Raw genomic sequence first — 14,380 nt, 5'->3', positions numbered from 1 at the left:
CGCTCCCCGCCAACAAGCGGATCTTGGGTAGCGGACTAAAGCTAACAAGGCGGGGAGCGGATCTTGGGTAGCGGACTAAAGCTAACAAGGCTGGATACCAGGCTATTTTTTCACTGCATTGTCCTCCAACATTTGCACCACTCTTGCATCATTAAAGGTCTGTCAATAACTTGATTGAAGTAGACTTAAGACAGTAATTATTTATTCATGATTGAGAAAATATTGCCTTTATGTTATATACCAGTCTCTTCATAACACTAAAAAAGAAAAACAGATCATCAGATAAGCCTTCAAGTTGGAAAGGGTACAGAATCAAGCTGCAAGATTCTGTATGAACAACTATGTAAGAGGTGCTAGTGTCACGGAAATGAAAAGAAACCTACAGTGGACCTCACTGGAAGACAGAAGAAAGATGTCCAGACTATGCATGATGTACAAAATGACTAATAAACTGGTGGATGTCCCAACTACTAAGTACCTAATACCAGCCCAGAAGAGAACAAGAAATAGCCACGCATTCAAGTACCAGAGTTATCAACCAAGGATTGATGTGTTCAAGAATTCATTCTTTCCTAGAACTATCCACACACTTTCTTTCCTAGAACTATCGCAGAGTGGAACTCACTGTCACCAAGTACAGTAGGGGGCATTGTCAATAGATAGCTTTAAACAATGTCTAGAGCTAGAAGTTCAAGGGTTAGGTGTAACAAGTCGATCGGTGTAATATAGCCAGCTGCCGCCACGCCGCGTGCCTGCGAAGCTGGTGTTTTACGTCGAGAGGCGGTTATACCGGCTATACAGATACAGATACAGACAGAAGTTGATTCTGTTGTGTCTGAAGACAAACTGAATTTTACCTCTAATTTTAAAAGCAGATTTTGAAGATGTCCTGTCATCCTCAGACAAGATGCTTGCAGTGGCGTATCCAGTATCAGCTGACTGACTGGTTCCTGTTGAGTGTGTACTTCTTGTTGATTGGAGACTTGTCCCTGAATCAATGCTTGTTGTAGACAACTTGCTTCCTGCTCTTAGTCTCTGTACATCTTTAGGTCTGACGGAAGTGTGCAAGGCCAGCTCAGATGTCATCTGTTCCACCTGCACATCTGTGGATCTATGCTGATCACCTACATATATGACAGGTGATGCAGTGGCACCTGCATAAACATGAAGTACATGTTACTCTAGGAATCTTCACATGATATGGCATGAGAGAAAAGTAGTTTTTGCCAAATATCAGTAAGCTATCAATTAACCACACCTTCATTTTTTGTGCCATGGGAACTTGTTGTATTATTTAAGTCAACACATGTGGGACAGTGACATGTGGAACAGTGGCATGTGGGACAGTAGGATATGGGACAGTGGCATGTGGGTAGTAGGATATCTGTATCAGCATTCTATATATAGCCGGTGTAGCCGCCCTTCGGCATAACACACCAGCTTATGTGGGACTGTCAGTAGGACGTGGGACAGTAGGATATAGGATAGTGGCATGTGGGACAGTAGGATATGGGACACTGGCATGTGGGACAGTAGGAAATGGATAGTGGCATGTGGGACAGTAGGATATGGGACACTGGCGTGTGGGACATTAGGGTATGGGATGGTGGCATGTGGGACAGTAGGACATGGGACAGTGGCATGTACAAATGTAAGACAGTGACATGTGGGTCAGTGACATGTGGTACAGTTGAATGTGGGAGTAGCATGTAAGGTGAAATACTGTATAGTGGCAAGTGCATGGGAGTATCTATTTCACAAGTATAGGATATTGACAGTGGTACACATGCATGTGCTAAATGTTACTCCTGACAGTACAACTGTCTTCTAAGTTGATAACTGCTCAATTCGACATTATACGTTACATGTACCTGCTACTGGCTGATCACCAAGTTTGGTCCCAAGATGATCCTCACTGTCCCCTGTCTGTGTAGTGGATGGGATGTGCAGCTCCTGTTGTTTCCCAGAAGACCTTGTAACGTTTGTACTGTCAAGATGAAGTACATCCAGTACACTGGTAGTAATGTGGGTGTGTGGCTCAAAGAGGGGGTACTCCTGGGGTAGTCTTGATGTGGGTTCACCTTAAACATCAAGCATAGAGAATGATATTAAAAATAAATTGTATGTTCCTGTTTCATTGAACTTGTTATAGAGGACTACATGTATATACTTAAATTTTTTATTAAGCAATATTGACATTTGAAATAATTATATATTTTTTGGATGCATTTTATATCTGATTCATCATGATCAACTCTTTTACGTCCTGTGGGTCAATGACTGTTCAGGCATAGGCATATCCTTAGTTTACATGTATCACATTAGCCTTACAGTCTGACTGTGCAACTTTATTTAAAAATAACATTATAATGATTCAGGATTGTGAAAATATATTGGGTTTTATACAAAAGAAAACAATCAGGCTTCTACATGCACAATATCTGATATAAAAGTATAACAAAGCAATAGATTAATAAAATGATATTATTAAGCATGATAAGAAAGAGCTAAGAAAATTGAATCCTAAAGTTATTTTGTACCTTTAGCAGAAGATGTTGTGAGAAGGTAGACCAGGGCCTTCCTGAAGTCCTCTATGTTGATGGTTGACTTCACAGAGATGCACTCAGCATGGAGTTGCTGTAGGGTTTCCTCACTTACCAAACTACTGTGCAGCAGGTTGTCCAGTTCTCCATTTTTGTACTTGAACCAGAGGTCACCCAACCCAGACATGTCTGTACATTGTAGGTAGAAGATCAAGCTGCCTTCCTGAGCCTTAGTAACTCTAATGCCTTTAAGTCTCTCTAGTATCTGAATAGCTTTCATTACTTTCTTCAGGTCTGTGATATTTTTAGTTCTGGCCCTTATCTGTTTCAACAGACGGTTAGAAGGAGACTCATCTCCACTTTCTGTGACGGTATGAATAGTTTCTAATGCAGATGCAAAATCCAGCATGTCATCTGGTGTCTCTACACTTGGTAGCACTTGTTCCATGATGTCCACCACAACAGGAACCTGGGGAGATCCTCCTGCATGTAAACAGGGAATTGACATTTTACTACAATGTAACTCTATATAGATTTTAGTTACAAAAATTTTTGACACTGATGTTCAATGCCAAGCATTGGTGCATGTACTGTATTTTACATATTGTTATTACATTGTGCTGTGATGTCTTAAAATACACTGTGATCATAACTGTACAGTGACATTGATATGAAATGGAAATTATAATATACAATATTGACATTTTTTGGAAAACTTTGAGATTTAAAAAAATCTGGAGACTTATTTTGAGATTTCTTGATCTTCAGTGAAGAATGAAGGGTCTCACAGGGGGGGGGGTATTATGATCCATTTCGTGCATGACAGAGAACCTTTCCACAAAATATCAGATGAGTACAATAATAAAGTATTGAAATAAATAAAGTATTGAAAGGCTAAGTCCAAAGTGCTCTTTTCAGTCCAAATGTCATCTGCTTGCTGTTTTATGATCACAATTTTTGTACCCATAGTAATTTGATAGAAATACATTGTAATGTTATTAGGTACTGATAGCATTTAAATCTTCACAATGTATTCCAAAAAGGTTCCCTAGCTCTAACTCGCTTGTTTTCCTGTAACCCTGTAATTTTTTTTATTACAGTGACAGTCACTATCAATGATGTTATCAAAACCTTATAAACATACCAATGAGTTGAGGTATAGCTGCTTGATACAAAATTGAAGCTCCTTCGGCAGTTGTTTCTGTCAACTCCATTTCAGTCCCAGACTGGTCTGTCCTCTCAGTCACAGTGTCCTCATCCGCCTCTCTGGATGACATATCTAGTTTATGATACAGTATCAGATATTCTGTTAGAAAAGTATTGTGCATGCAGTGACAGTTAGCACCAAATCATTAGTACTGTGTACAGTATATTGTATATTACAATATACTGTGTACAGTATCTTGTAATATACAGTATACAGTCAAGTAATTATTGTGTCAGAATAATTTAAATCAGGCACATGCACTGACCACTGCAAAATTGACCAACAGCACGACTACATGTACAATTATAGACATTTTACACTTAAAAAGAGTGGCATTTGACTGGTACCTTTATCATGGGTTACTGCACTGACCGACAGTGGCCGTAATTAATTCCAAGAGCACATACATGATTGTGGCCCAATAAACCACCCTGAAGAATATATTGCTGACACACATTCTTACCTGATTTCAGCAATTTCCTCTTTTCAATTGATTCTACTTTAGAGGGTGCATTTCCTGCCTGGACTTCAGATGGCTGTTGTGCACCATCACCTGGTTGATAGAAGTATTTAATGAGCTTGACCAGAAAATGTAGTTCGTGGTCTGAAGTTTGTGGTCTGTGACTACATGACTACCAAAATCTACAAAAATTTTGGCTGAATATCTTAAAACATCTTAAGGACCACTGCCATTAGCACTCTTAAACCCAATGCTTTGCTCCTCAAAATGTGGAAGGCTTGAAAATTCAAAATTTCCCAAGGGAGCATGCACTGGAACCCTAGTAGATTGTGAGCTTGTGCCCCTTTGGTGTAAACCTGCTCCGCCCTCCCCACCAAACATCCATGAACCAGACGTTAGAGGGACAAGTCTGAGCTGGCTTATTCAGCACTGACATACAATGTATGTTAAAATGAAAGTATGTCAGTGCTGGATAAGGATCCATTATCCAGCTCAAAGTTATTAATTGAGCAACTCACCTGTCTGTATACAGCTGCAAATGAGCTGCTGATGAGACTCTTCCCAGTACCTTGCAGACAGAAGCTTGTCCCTACATCTAGCTGCTCTTTCAAACTCAATCTCACAATTATTCAGCGACTGTTCAATACGCTTGGCCCATTGCTTTACTTTGTCCTCCTCATTTCCCTCAATGTTGACAACGGAATAACAGAACTCTGGTGATATCTCTGGTGATATCATGAAGTCTGCAAGTCCTGATTTGTCGGAAACAAGAACAGGAATTCCTGCAGCGATGGCGTCTAGTCCTGCAAGTTCAAGTGGTTCTTCTTCAGAAGGTATCAACACAAGGTGGGCCTTCAACATGTCATTGTGAAGGTCTGTCAGTGTTCCATAGGGATGAAGGGTTCGCTTCAAATGTGTTGTCTTGAAGTGTGTCTGAAGAATGTCCTTATCACCTGCTTGGAAGTCTTCTTCATTGATGCCTCTGATACCACACTCCATATTTTGTTTTACAGCTGCAATGTCCAAGGCTTTAACAACAAGATCATGTCCCTTCAGATTGTGGACACTCTTCACCCTACCAATAGACAGAACCGTCATTGTCTTTGTGTCTTTGTAGCTTGCTTTCGTGTGCTCAAACTTCTTGGATGGTCTTGGTAGAAACTCAAAATGCTTTGGCTGCTTGTCAGTAGCTCTGAACTGGTTCTCAAAGTGATCAAATACCTTGTTTCCAACGGAGAAGACCACATCAGCTTCTTGTGCGTTTTGAAGGGCAGAGTTATTTACAGTAGCAACCTTCTCATTCCCCTGAGTATCTTTTGATGTGTCATTATAAATAAGAACGACTTTTGCTTCTGGGCAACGGTCATGTTTTATGTTTAGCGCAGCCCTACTTGTGACATCAGCATGTCCCACAATGCTCCTTACCTTTGTAGGAAGATCTGGGTATTTGGAACGATGATCAAATGTCAGCCAGTCTGGTGTTGGATCAATCCTCGGGTCACCTGGCTCAACTTTAGGCAGAATCAGCTCCACTTCGTCTTCTTGTGCATCTTGTTTGTCCTTTTCAGTTGCTTGTAAGACAGTGCTAAACACAGGTATGTCTGGTTGTGACTCCCTGATTGTTTCTGTGACCTGTCTGTTTAAGAATGAGCTTCCAACTTTGTCTTTGCCATACTCAGTATGAACCAGCAAGACAGCAGACTCATCTGTGGGGAAAATTTGTAAGTTCTTAAACTCTAGATCTATTTTCAAAAAGATAAACAAACATATGTCCCATCTGAATGCTATCAAAAAGCATGTACAATGTACATGCGCGCACTAGTAAGTTTTAGTAACCTAGTAAAGACTTTTAGATTATCTTTTGAAAGAGAATTACATTATAGGAAATGTGTAATAATATTAGTCCTCCAGCAGGATACATAATATAAATGTACATTCTGTATGCGCCACTGTGGCAAGCAGGTACTAGACTAAGTACAGCTAGCACAGTAAATGTTAAAATGTGCATTTAGCAGTCTTTGTAATGGAGGGTATGTCATTTTCTTCAAGGCAGTGGACATAATATGTGACATGAGAGAGTTCTGATGTTTGGTCTGGCTGTGTTTTTAGTCATAAGTATAAAGTGAATTCACCACTCACCCAGCCTTTTACTGATAACCACTAACTCTGTTAAAAGGACTTTGACCTCCAAACTACAGATATTGTTTATTCCTTTACATTGCATTCTTGTAGCAATAAAATTCATCAGCTACTTAATTGTGCTGGACTGACAGTGTTTCAGCTAGTCATGGAGAAGTAGTGCAACCTAAACCTCATTATTTTAGAAAAAGATCTTCACCAACTTTTCCAAATGAACTTTGACCTGTATGGTACATTTCTCTTTTTTTGCCAATAATAGTTTATTATTATTCCCATCCTTTTTGTGGAAATTGATCCTTACTAAACTGTAATAAATAATGTATTCACCATATGGATATGCTGTAGAAGATAACAAAGGATTCTTTTACCTTCTGCATTAGAGTTAGCATTGTCCAAACTTCTTGCGGCAGCCATTTTGTCATTGTTTGCCTGTACTGCGGGCATGGAATGCTGGGTAGAGTTGGCTGCTGGAATTAGTTAATATTTACCAGTCATGTGATCTCAAAGTTTACTTACCAAACAATCATATTAACTGTGTGTTGGCTAAGCCAATATTATTGTCCATTCGAGGCAAAAGTACCGAAGTAACTGGTTCCTTTCTCAGCACTCGGTATACAGAGGTGAGGCGGCTTCCGTCCTAGATCTCCAGTGCCGAAGTTACGTCAACACTTGGTGCCCAGTGTCGGCGGCTTCAGCACTGGAAACTCTAAATCGGCAAATCAAATCTTGTCTTTAGAAAGAGTACTGAGATGCCGCCTTTGAACTCTAACACTTATATTTTCGAGATCGTACCGCCCGGGAAGCAAATTATAATCGGGGCGACAAGGTGATCGGCAGGACAATACTGCAAGGCTCAGATCCTCACATTTTTACAGACATAGACGTGGCCTACGATACTGTACTGTACGCCGCGCGGCCGACGTGAGCACCAGAGGCCCAGTGCCGAAATGATTTGAGAACTCGGCTTCCAGCACCAAGAGACACCGAGCACTGGAACGATCCAGTGAGGAACCCGTTACTTAGGGACTTTGGCACTTGCTATCCAGTGGTGAACGACATCCGAGCACTGGTAGCGAGTGCCGAGTGGAATTCAGCACTAGCTATCCAGTGGTGAACGGCCTCCGAGCGCTGGCTATCCAGTGGTGAACGGCCTCCGAGCTGTGGCAAACGAGTGCTGAGTGGAAGTTAGCACCGGAAAACGAGTGCCGAGTCAAGATTCAGCTCTGGAATTCCAGTCCTGACGGTGTTTCAGCACTGGAACAAAGCCGTTTCTGCACTAGAATTCCAGTGCGGAGCTTTCTTCCGCACTGGGCCCCGAGTGTCGACGCCACTTTCCCCGTGAGTTCCGCACTGGGCGGCCAGTGAGGAACCCGTTACTTCGGTACCATTGCCCATTCGAGCTCAATTCTCTTAAATAGGCAAATCATAATGACATATAGTAAATAACTAAAATATGCATTTCAGTGTGTTGTTCCTTCTAATTTTGTCATTAGTTGATACAAAATATGAAATTTAGTGACAGAATATAGCACTGACTAATTTCATCCTCTAACAAATATATTACACGTTGTATTCTACTGTCTGACCTCTAGTCAGGTTCTTCTTTTTCAAATTGATGTGAAGTAATACTAGTAGTATGCAAGGTAATCACACATATTATTGCAGTGACTGTCATTTCAAGGAAGAAGGGAACTGGGATACATGTATTTTACTATAATAATTTATCTTGCAAAATATTCACTACAATGTTTGAATGTTTCCAATATGGTGTATACCCCCCCCCCCTGTTGTACTTGTCTAGTATATGTACTTGCAGTTTGGTAGTACTTGAGAGTTAGAATTTAGCTGCTTTTAGCAAAAGATAAATGACTAATGTACTACCTAAATGAGTAATATAGGGAGCCATTGAACACTGGCGATGTTCTCATTTACTAAGCCCATTAAAACAAAATAATGAGGTTCTCTCCTTGGTGCTGAAATGCACTCATGGATTTGAATGCTTATGCAATAATTTAAATGTAGATTGATCAGTCAAGTAGCTTTGTATAGTCATGGAATTGTTCATTTTGAAAATTTATTAACCATGATTTAGAGTGCCTTTAAAGGTGTGTGTGTGTGTTCAACATTCAACATATGTTCAACATTTTTGCGGCCACTTCTGTCGACTTTCTTTTTCTGCACCTGCCGCTACTGTGAACACATCAAGTTCCTGATGAACACCTCCATTTTTCTCAGACCACGAACTTTTGCTACCATGAACTGTGAAAAAACTGATAGGGAATTACAGTTATTTACTTATACAAATGTAGGTTTCCTGCACAACCTTCATGCACAGAGGTTTCCAATGTGAATATTTGTGTGTTCTCTTGTGTTGTTGTTATTTCCAAATGCTAGGTATATCAGAGACACTGACAAAAAAAAAAGTAAAAAGTCTGTAGCTCAACAGTTTCAGAAAAGGTTACTGTCTTCATCTTCAAGTTATATGCATGTCTTTTGCTATATTATTTACCCTACACAAATATCTAGGTGTGCCTGTCAAAAATGAGGTGCACAGATATTTTAGACAGTCATCATGTATGCTTGTGTAAGCCTAGCTGACTTGGCACTAGAGCACTATAGAGACAAGTTCATACCGCTAAAGAGGTCGTTGAAGAGTTCATTTGTCATGTATAGTGAGTGTATGAGATATACGCAGGAGGGTGTCTGCATGGTGGTGTTCTAGTAACGGTTAACAGTAAATGCGGCAGGCCCAACAATGCTTAACGGTAAATTCAGGACGGTTGGTAACGCTCAACGGTAAATTGACTTTCATTTTTTCGAACTCCACTATTTTCGGTATCTGAATTGGTGAGAAAGAGTGATAGCTGACGAAATGTTTGTAACGAAGTGTGTTCACACTAATGTCCTCTGTGTTCCACGCCTGCCTTGGTCCCCGAGTGCGCCTATAAATGCTTGAAGAGAGGGGGATCGAGCGCAAGTCAAGCGCCAAAGGCGCAAGCAATGTAGGGGGGTCCCGGGGCATTCTCCCGGGAAATTTTGCATTTGCAATAATGCATTTTGAGAGGCAAAGTGACGACCGCTTCTTGAGGTTTGATTACTAGTACGCAGGTCTACGCGTAACGAAGAATTATTCAGTCACGCTTAACGATGAATTTGGGATGACAAATAACGCGCTACGTGGAATTAAAAGGACCAAAAACCCTTCACGATGAATATACCGATAATGCTTATATATATCGTTGAATTAGAGTGGACTGGCAATGATTAACGGTGAATTAAAATAGGCCATAATGGTTAAGGAAAAAGGGCATGCAGGCCCTCACACAAGTAAATTCTTGCTCAAAAGATTTCAAAATCTATCCAGTTGCTTGAGTAACAATTTCCTTATAGATTTTTATCGTTGGAAAATTCCATATTTCCGAAGTAGAAGAGTCGGACACTTGCAAAGTTGCAACATAGCAAAAGGAACATCATGTACTCAGTCTTATGTTATGCACAATGTTTTCAGTTATAACTTGTTTATAGTTTGTTTTTATTAGTGGATTAGGAACAGTAGTGCAGTTATATTTTCACAGTGTTTTGCGGCTGTAGTTTACATATAAAGTAAAGTAACCATAGAGTCTATCAGATACATTTTGTAAATCCCCCAAATCTTTTGATATCTTCCTGGTAACATATACTAGTAATCAAGTCTGCTGTAATATCCATCTTGATAATCCATAGTAATATCTACACTAACTTCTCAACTTCACAACTTGAGATACTCCAACATTAATAAAAGAATCAATTATTCCCTCCACGTTTTATGTATTCACTTATTATGTAACAAAGTATTATGTAACACTGTAAGTCACTCCAACAAGACAGATCTCAAAAAACATGTATCTCTGTATTACAATAATTCGACTCTAAGACTCCAAATCTAAATCACGACATTAAGTTGCATACAATGCTACATTTTGATATCCCAAACACTCAAGAAACTACAAACTCTTTTGAAAAACATATCTAAAAAAGGTTGACTCAATACTCCCTTATACAGAATATTTTACTGTTGGTATAACTTTCATCAACAGTAAAATGATGGTACATTGTACATCTGAATTTGTACTGCAATCAGACGTTTAATGAATCCTACTATTGATAAACATAACCCTGTTTTATTTAAGTACTTTTTGGGGCCCTGTCGCTTCATATTTTTTCTAGAAAAATCCAAGAACCAAGAAATTAAAATGGTATGGCCTATTCGTACAGTGATCTAGATATTTTAAGAATGAACCTAGCGTGACTGAATTTCAAATGACCTTGATAGTGTGATACCAATTTTCACCAGAAGGTTTGGAATATTTTGCCTTTAGGCCACACTAATTTAATTTGTTGGCTCTCAGACTTTTTAAGAAAAAATATGAAGCGACAGGGCGAAAAAACAACAGGTCTAGGCATCCTTTTATAGCCCAAAAGTCAACACAAAAGGCTGGGTTAATCGACTTTTTGGACTTTTAATCAAGCCACTGCATTGATACATGTAGAAGGAAAAAAAGGCAAAATATTGAGCATTTTTTAGTTGATTCAGAACCAGAATCTTTTTTACCTCCATGAAAAATGGAGGTATTGTTTTTGGCGTGTCTGTCTGTGTGTGTGTGTGTGTGTCTGTGTGTGTGTGTGTCTGTGTGTGTTTCTGCAACTTTGTAGTCAGCATAACTTCATAACGCCTTTATGGATTGTGATGATATTTGTTATGCTGATAAGTCTTAGGAAGACAAAGGTCAAATATGGGCCTCCTGGTGGATGACCTTGGTAGTGCAGCAGAACTTCCGGTTTTTGTATCTTTTGTTCTGAACATGCTATGGTCTTGACTTTTTGGTAACAGATAGCTTTTCCTGTCAGGAATAACTGGTGTAAGTTTTGTCCCCCTAGCAGCTTGTTCTGGAACTGCAGGGGACTTCCTGGCGAAGCCAATAAGTCCAGATAGGAACAATGTACATAAAACATAGAGTTGTACATTTTAAAAAATGCAAATTATGCAAATTTGCATAATTAAGGGAGAAATTCTATAATTACAGTGTTTTATATAATAGTTCTTTTATACATGCAATCTATTTAATCTGTGGCAGGAGGAATATCAACAGATACCAATTATGCTAATGATGACCCAATTTGCATAATTAATGTGAAAATTCTGTGACTCCTTACTGGTGAATGATGGGAATTTTATACCTCGTGACGTGTAAGATTAACACCACTATAGACATATATTATGTTAATGTAGATGTCATTTGCATAATTAATGAGGACATGTTGAAATGAGATATGACAAAGCAAGCTCATATTTCATGGAGGTATGAGATCTCAGAACTCTTGTTTTCTTTGCAAATCAGAAAAAAATGAAGAGGCGAATCAGAGAACCAACAAATTGTGTGGCCTAAATATACTGTTATACTTATAGCCTCAAATGTCCGATACTACAGACGCATCTTGCACAGGAAGTCTGAGTTTCGGTGTAAGTACCCATCTCAATCCTCATGGTTGTAGGCCAAACTGAATTCAGCAGTAAAAGCTTTCCTGATCTGAAGCCATTTTCTTTCATCATTGACATCTTCAGACAAGTCAGCATAGGTGAAATTACTGATGTCGCTGTAATTTTGGGGAAATACAAAATTTGTGACTTTGATTGAGATGAGGAAATCCTGTACATTGTAGCCATTACTAGCAGCATAGGCCCTTGCAGCATCCAAGTCATACATGCAATAGCCACTGGCAAAGAATGACCTGGACAGAACTGCAACCACTCTCCTACTGTGTGTTATACACATGCTTACATTGTCAAAGATGTATTTACCAAGCTCAAAGTGCTCCTGGTGTTCACAGTACTTGATGTTGTTGCTGATGAAGAAGGGGATCAGCATGCCGTACACAAAGTCTTCATCATCTCTGCTGTAGATGATGAAACAGTCATATGTTCTTGTTCTTGACTTCAGATGTGCTGAGGAAATGGAAAGAATATGATAATCATTATTATATTAAGTAGTTACTTACCATTTGTTATTGAGCCATAATGGTAAGCTACTGTATTGAAAAAGGTAATCAATACAAAGTTTACAAATTGACCATAACCCAACAATTATATTGATCAGAAATAAACTATTTTTCAGTTGCCTCAGGCACAGCAATTACAGTGTAGATACATGTTACTAGAGGATTCTTTCAACAGTGACAAGTTGGAAGAGGTGTATTTAACACAATCAACTTACAGGAACATGTGCTTAGAATGACCCCAGACCTGACCCTCAGGGCTGTCCCACTCAGCTATTAACAATTAGCACGCTTAGAGCCAGCAACCCACTTTTTTTATAGTTGAATGAGAAGGGGAGTCATCACCAAGTGTCTTGATCATGTCTTCATGGATTTCCTTTAGTTAGGAGACATAGCTTTTTATCGATATACTTGATCACAGCACACGCTTCTGCTGCTGCCATTTTGTGATTTTCCCCTCACCAGCACCACTTTCACGGGGCGTCACGTGCTAATTAATGAATATAAAAGTTTGAATTTTTGTGTGCAGTGATCTAAGACGTCATAGTATACAGCTATACCAAAGAATACGCGTTTGACCTGTATTTTCTAGGTGAGGCCGAGAACTTTTGGATCACCCTCGTACACAAAGAAAAAACATTTTGACTACTCAACTCAAAACTCACTTTATTCTTAACGTACTCTGATCGATCTTATAACGTTGCAATTCTTAGAATACCATCAATATTAACGGTGCCGTTTGGACGTCGAGAGGACACTGACGTCGCCGTTCCAACATACGAACGGCTTAACGGCTTTCCTTCATACACATTTCGATCCATTTCGTTCCATTTTGTTTCATTTTGTTCCATTTCGTCCATTTCGCCCTTTCTGTACACCACTGGAACCCTGCTATCACACTGGCAGGCCTCGAAATTAACTTTTCTTCCTATTGTCCCATCACCGTCCCAATATAGATTTCAATTGTCCCGAAGTGAGGATGAACTGTCCCAACCTGTTTTTTGGGTATGACTTCAACTTGAAGTCAACTTTATTACTCCGTGAAGGAGGTCAGGACCTCCGGACGGAGTGTTGTAATCGGCTGATTTTTCATGTTCGCAGTCAAAACACTGGGTTCTCTTTGTGTAATCGGCACGCAATTTTATACGCCGTCTGCGGGCATGCCCGTGTTGATGCACGAATGTGTATTTTTGCCGTTGCTGCTTTCGCGGTCAATGTAATATCGCAGACGCACCCCTACAATTACGAGGCGAATTGGAATGGTCCAGAAAAACGCGTTGTTTGGAATAGCAGTGGGGTTCAAAAAAGTTCATGCAGATACGGGGTGGTTTTTATAAGTGGTTCCAGATGTTTTTGCCCATGGTTAAGAGATGCCAAGTTTTTTGGAAGATGTTCGCAGCCAAAACGCATTCTTCCGTACGTCGCATTTCTGTGTAATTTTGCATGTGGTGTTGCATTATGTCCGGGATGATGCACGTCTTTTTATTTTTACCGTAGCTGTTTTGATATTGGAGTAAATGCTTATTTTCGAAACATCCCCATTTCTTTGAAATGGTTTTCGTCCGTTTATGCAACTGTTACTGCGCTAATGATGACCAGTCGCGCTGTCCCTGATACACCGCGAATGTGCGAGTGTTCCCTCGTAGACAGTCCCGGGAGTCATTTTTTCGCACATTCCAGGAGCCAAACCAAAATACGTTCATGAACCGAGTCCAAAAAACCGAAACGTGAAAATCGGATGATCGGACCTGATGTACATCTCTCTTTCTATAGATTGTACACACAATACACACATCTTTAGATAATCTGGCCATGGCAGGTTAAAAAAAAAGTAACCCTGAATCATACTAGATTAGCGTAAATGCATGTTAATGCGTTCAAAACAAGAAAAAAATTGTTTCCGGGTATTAATCTCTTGAATCACGGCGCTGAATATTGACGCAAAAATATTTCGGGCATCGCGCGCCCTTCCCGCGTCACGTGTAGGCATCTCGCATC

At 39.8% G+C, this 14,380-nt stretch overlaps 1 protein-coding gene and 1 pseudogene across 1 annotated transcript in view; both read right to left on the bottom strand.

Annotated features, from left to right (window-relative positions):
• Positions 1-3,731, bottom strand: part of LOC109478387 (tetratricopeptide repeat protein 28-like) — a 21,142-nt gene extending 17,411 nt beyond the window's left edge. Inside the window, exons 1-2 of the mRNA XM_019779917.1 lie at positions 3,688-3,731; positions 2,541-3,026 (exon numbers count right to left, since the gene is read on the bottom strand). Of these exons, the coding sequence (XP_019635476.1) occupies positions 2,541-2,991 (451 nt within the window). The 5' untranslated portion in view covers positions 2,992-3,026; positions 3,688-3,731. The remainder of the gene's footprint in view (positions 1-2,540; positions 3,027-3,687) is intronic.
• Positions 1-14,380, bottom strand: part of LOC109478388 — a 21,292-nt pseudogene that overhangs the window by 1,816 nt on the left and 5,096 nt on the right.

This window comes from Branchiostoma belcheri, unplaced genomic scaffold (genome assembly GCF_001625305.1).
Source record: "Branchiostoma belcheri isolate BF01 breed outbred unplaced genomic scaffold, Haploidv18h27 scaffold434, whole genome shotgun sequence".
In the NCBI taxonomy this organism is placed as follows: domain Eukaryota; kingdom Metazoa; phylum Chordata; class Leptocardii; order Amphioxiformes; family Branchiostomatidae; genus Branchiostoma; species Branchiostoma belcheri.
The sequence above is the reverse complement of the archived record's forward strand: the minus strand, read 5'-3'. Positions and strand labels throughout refer to the sequence as shown.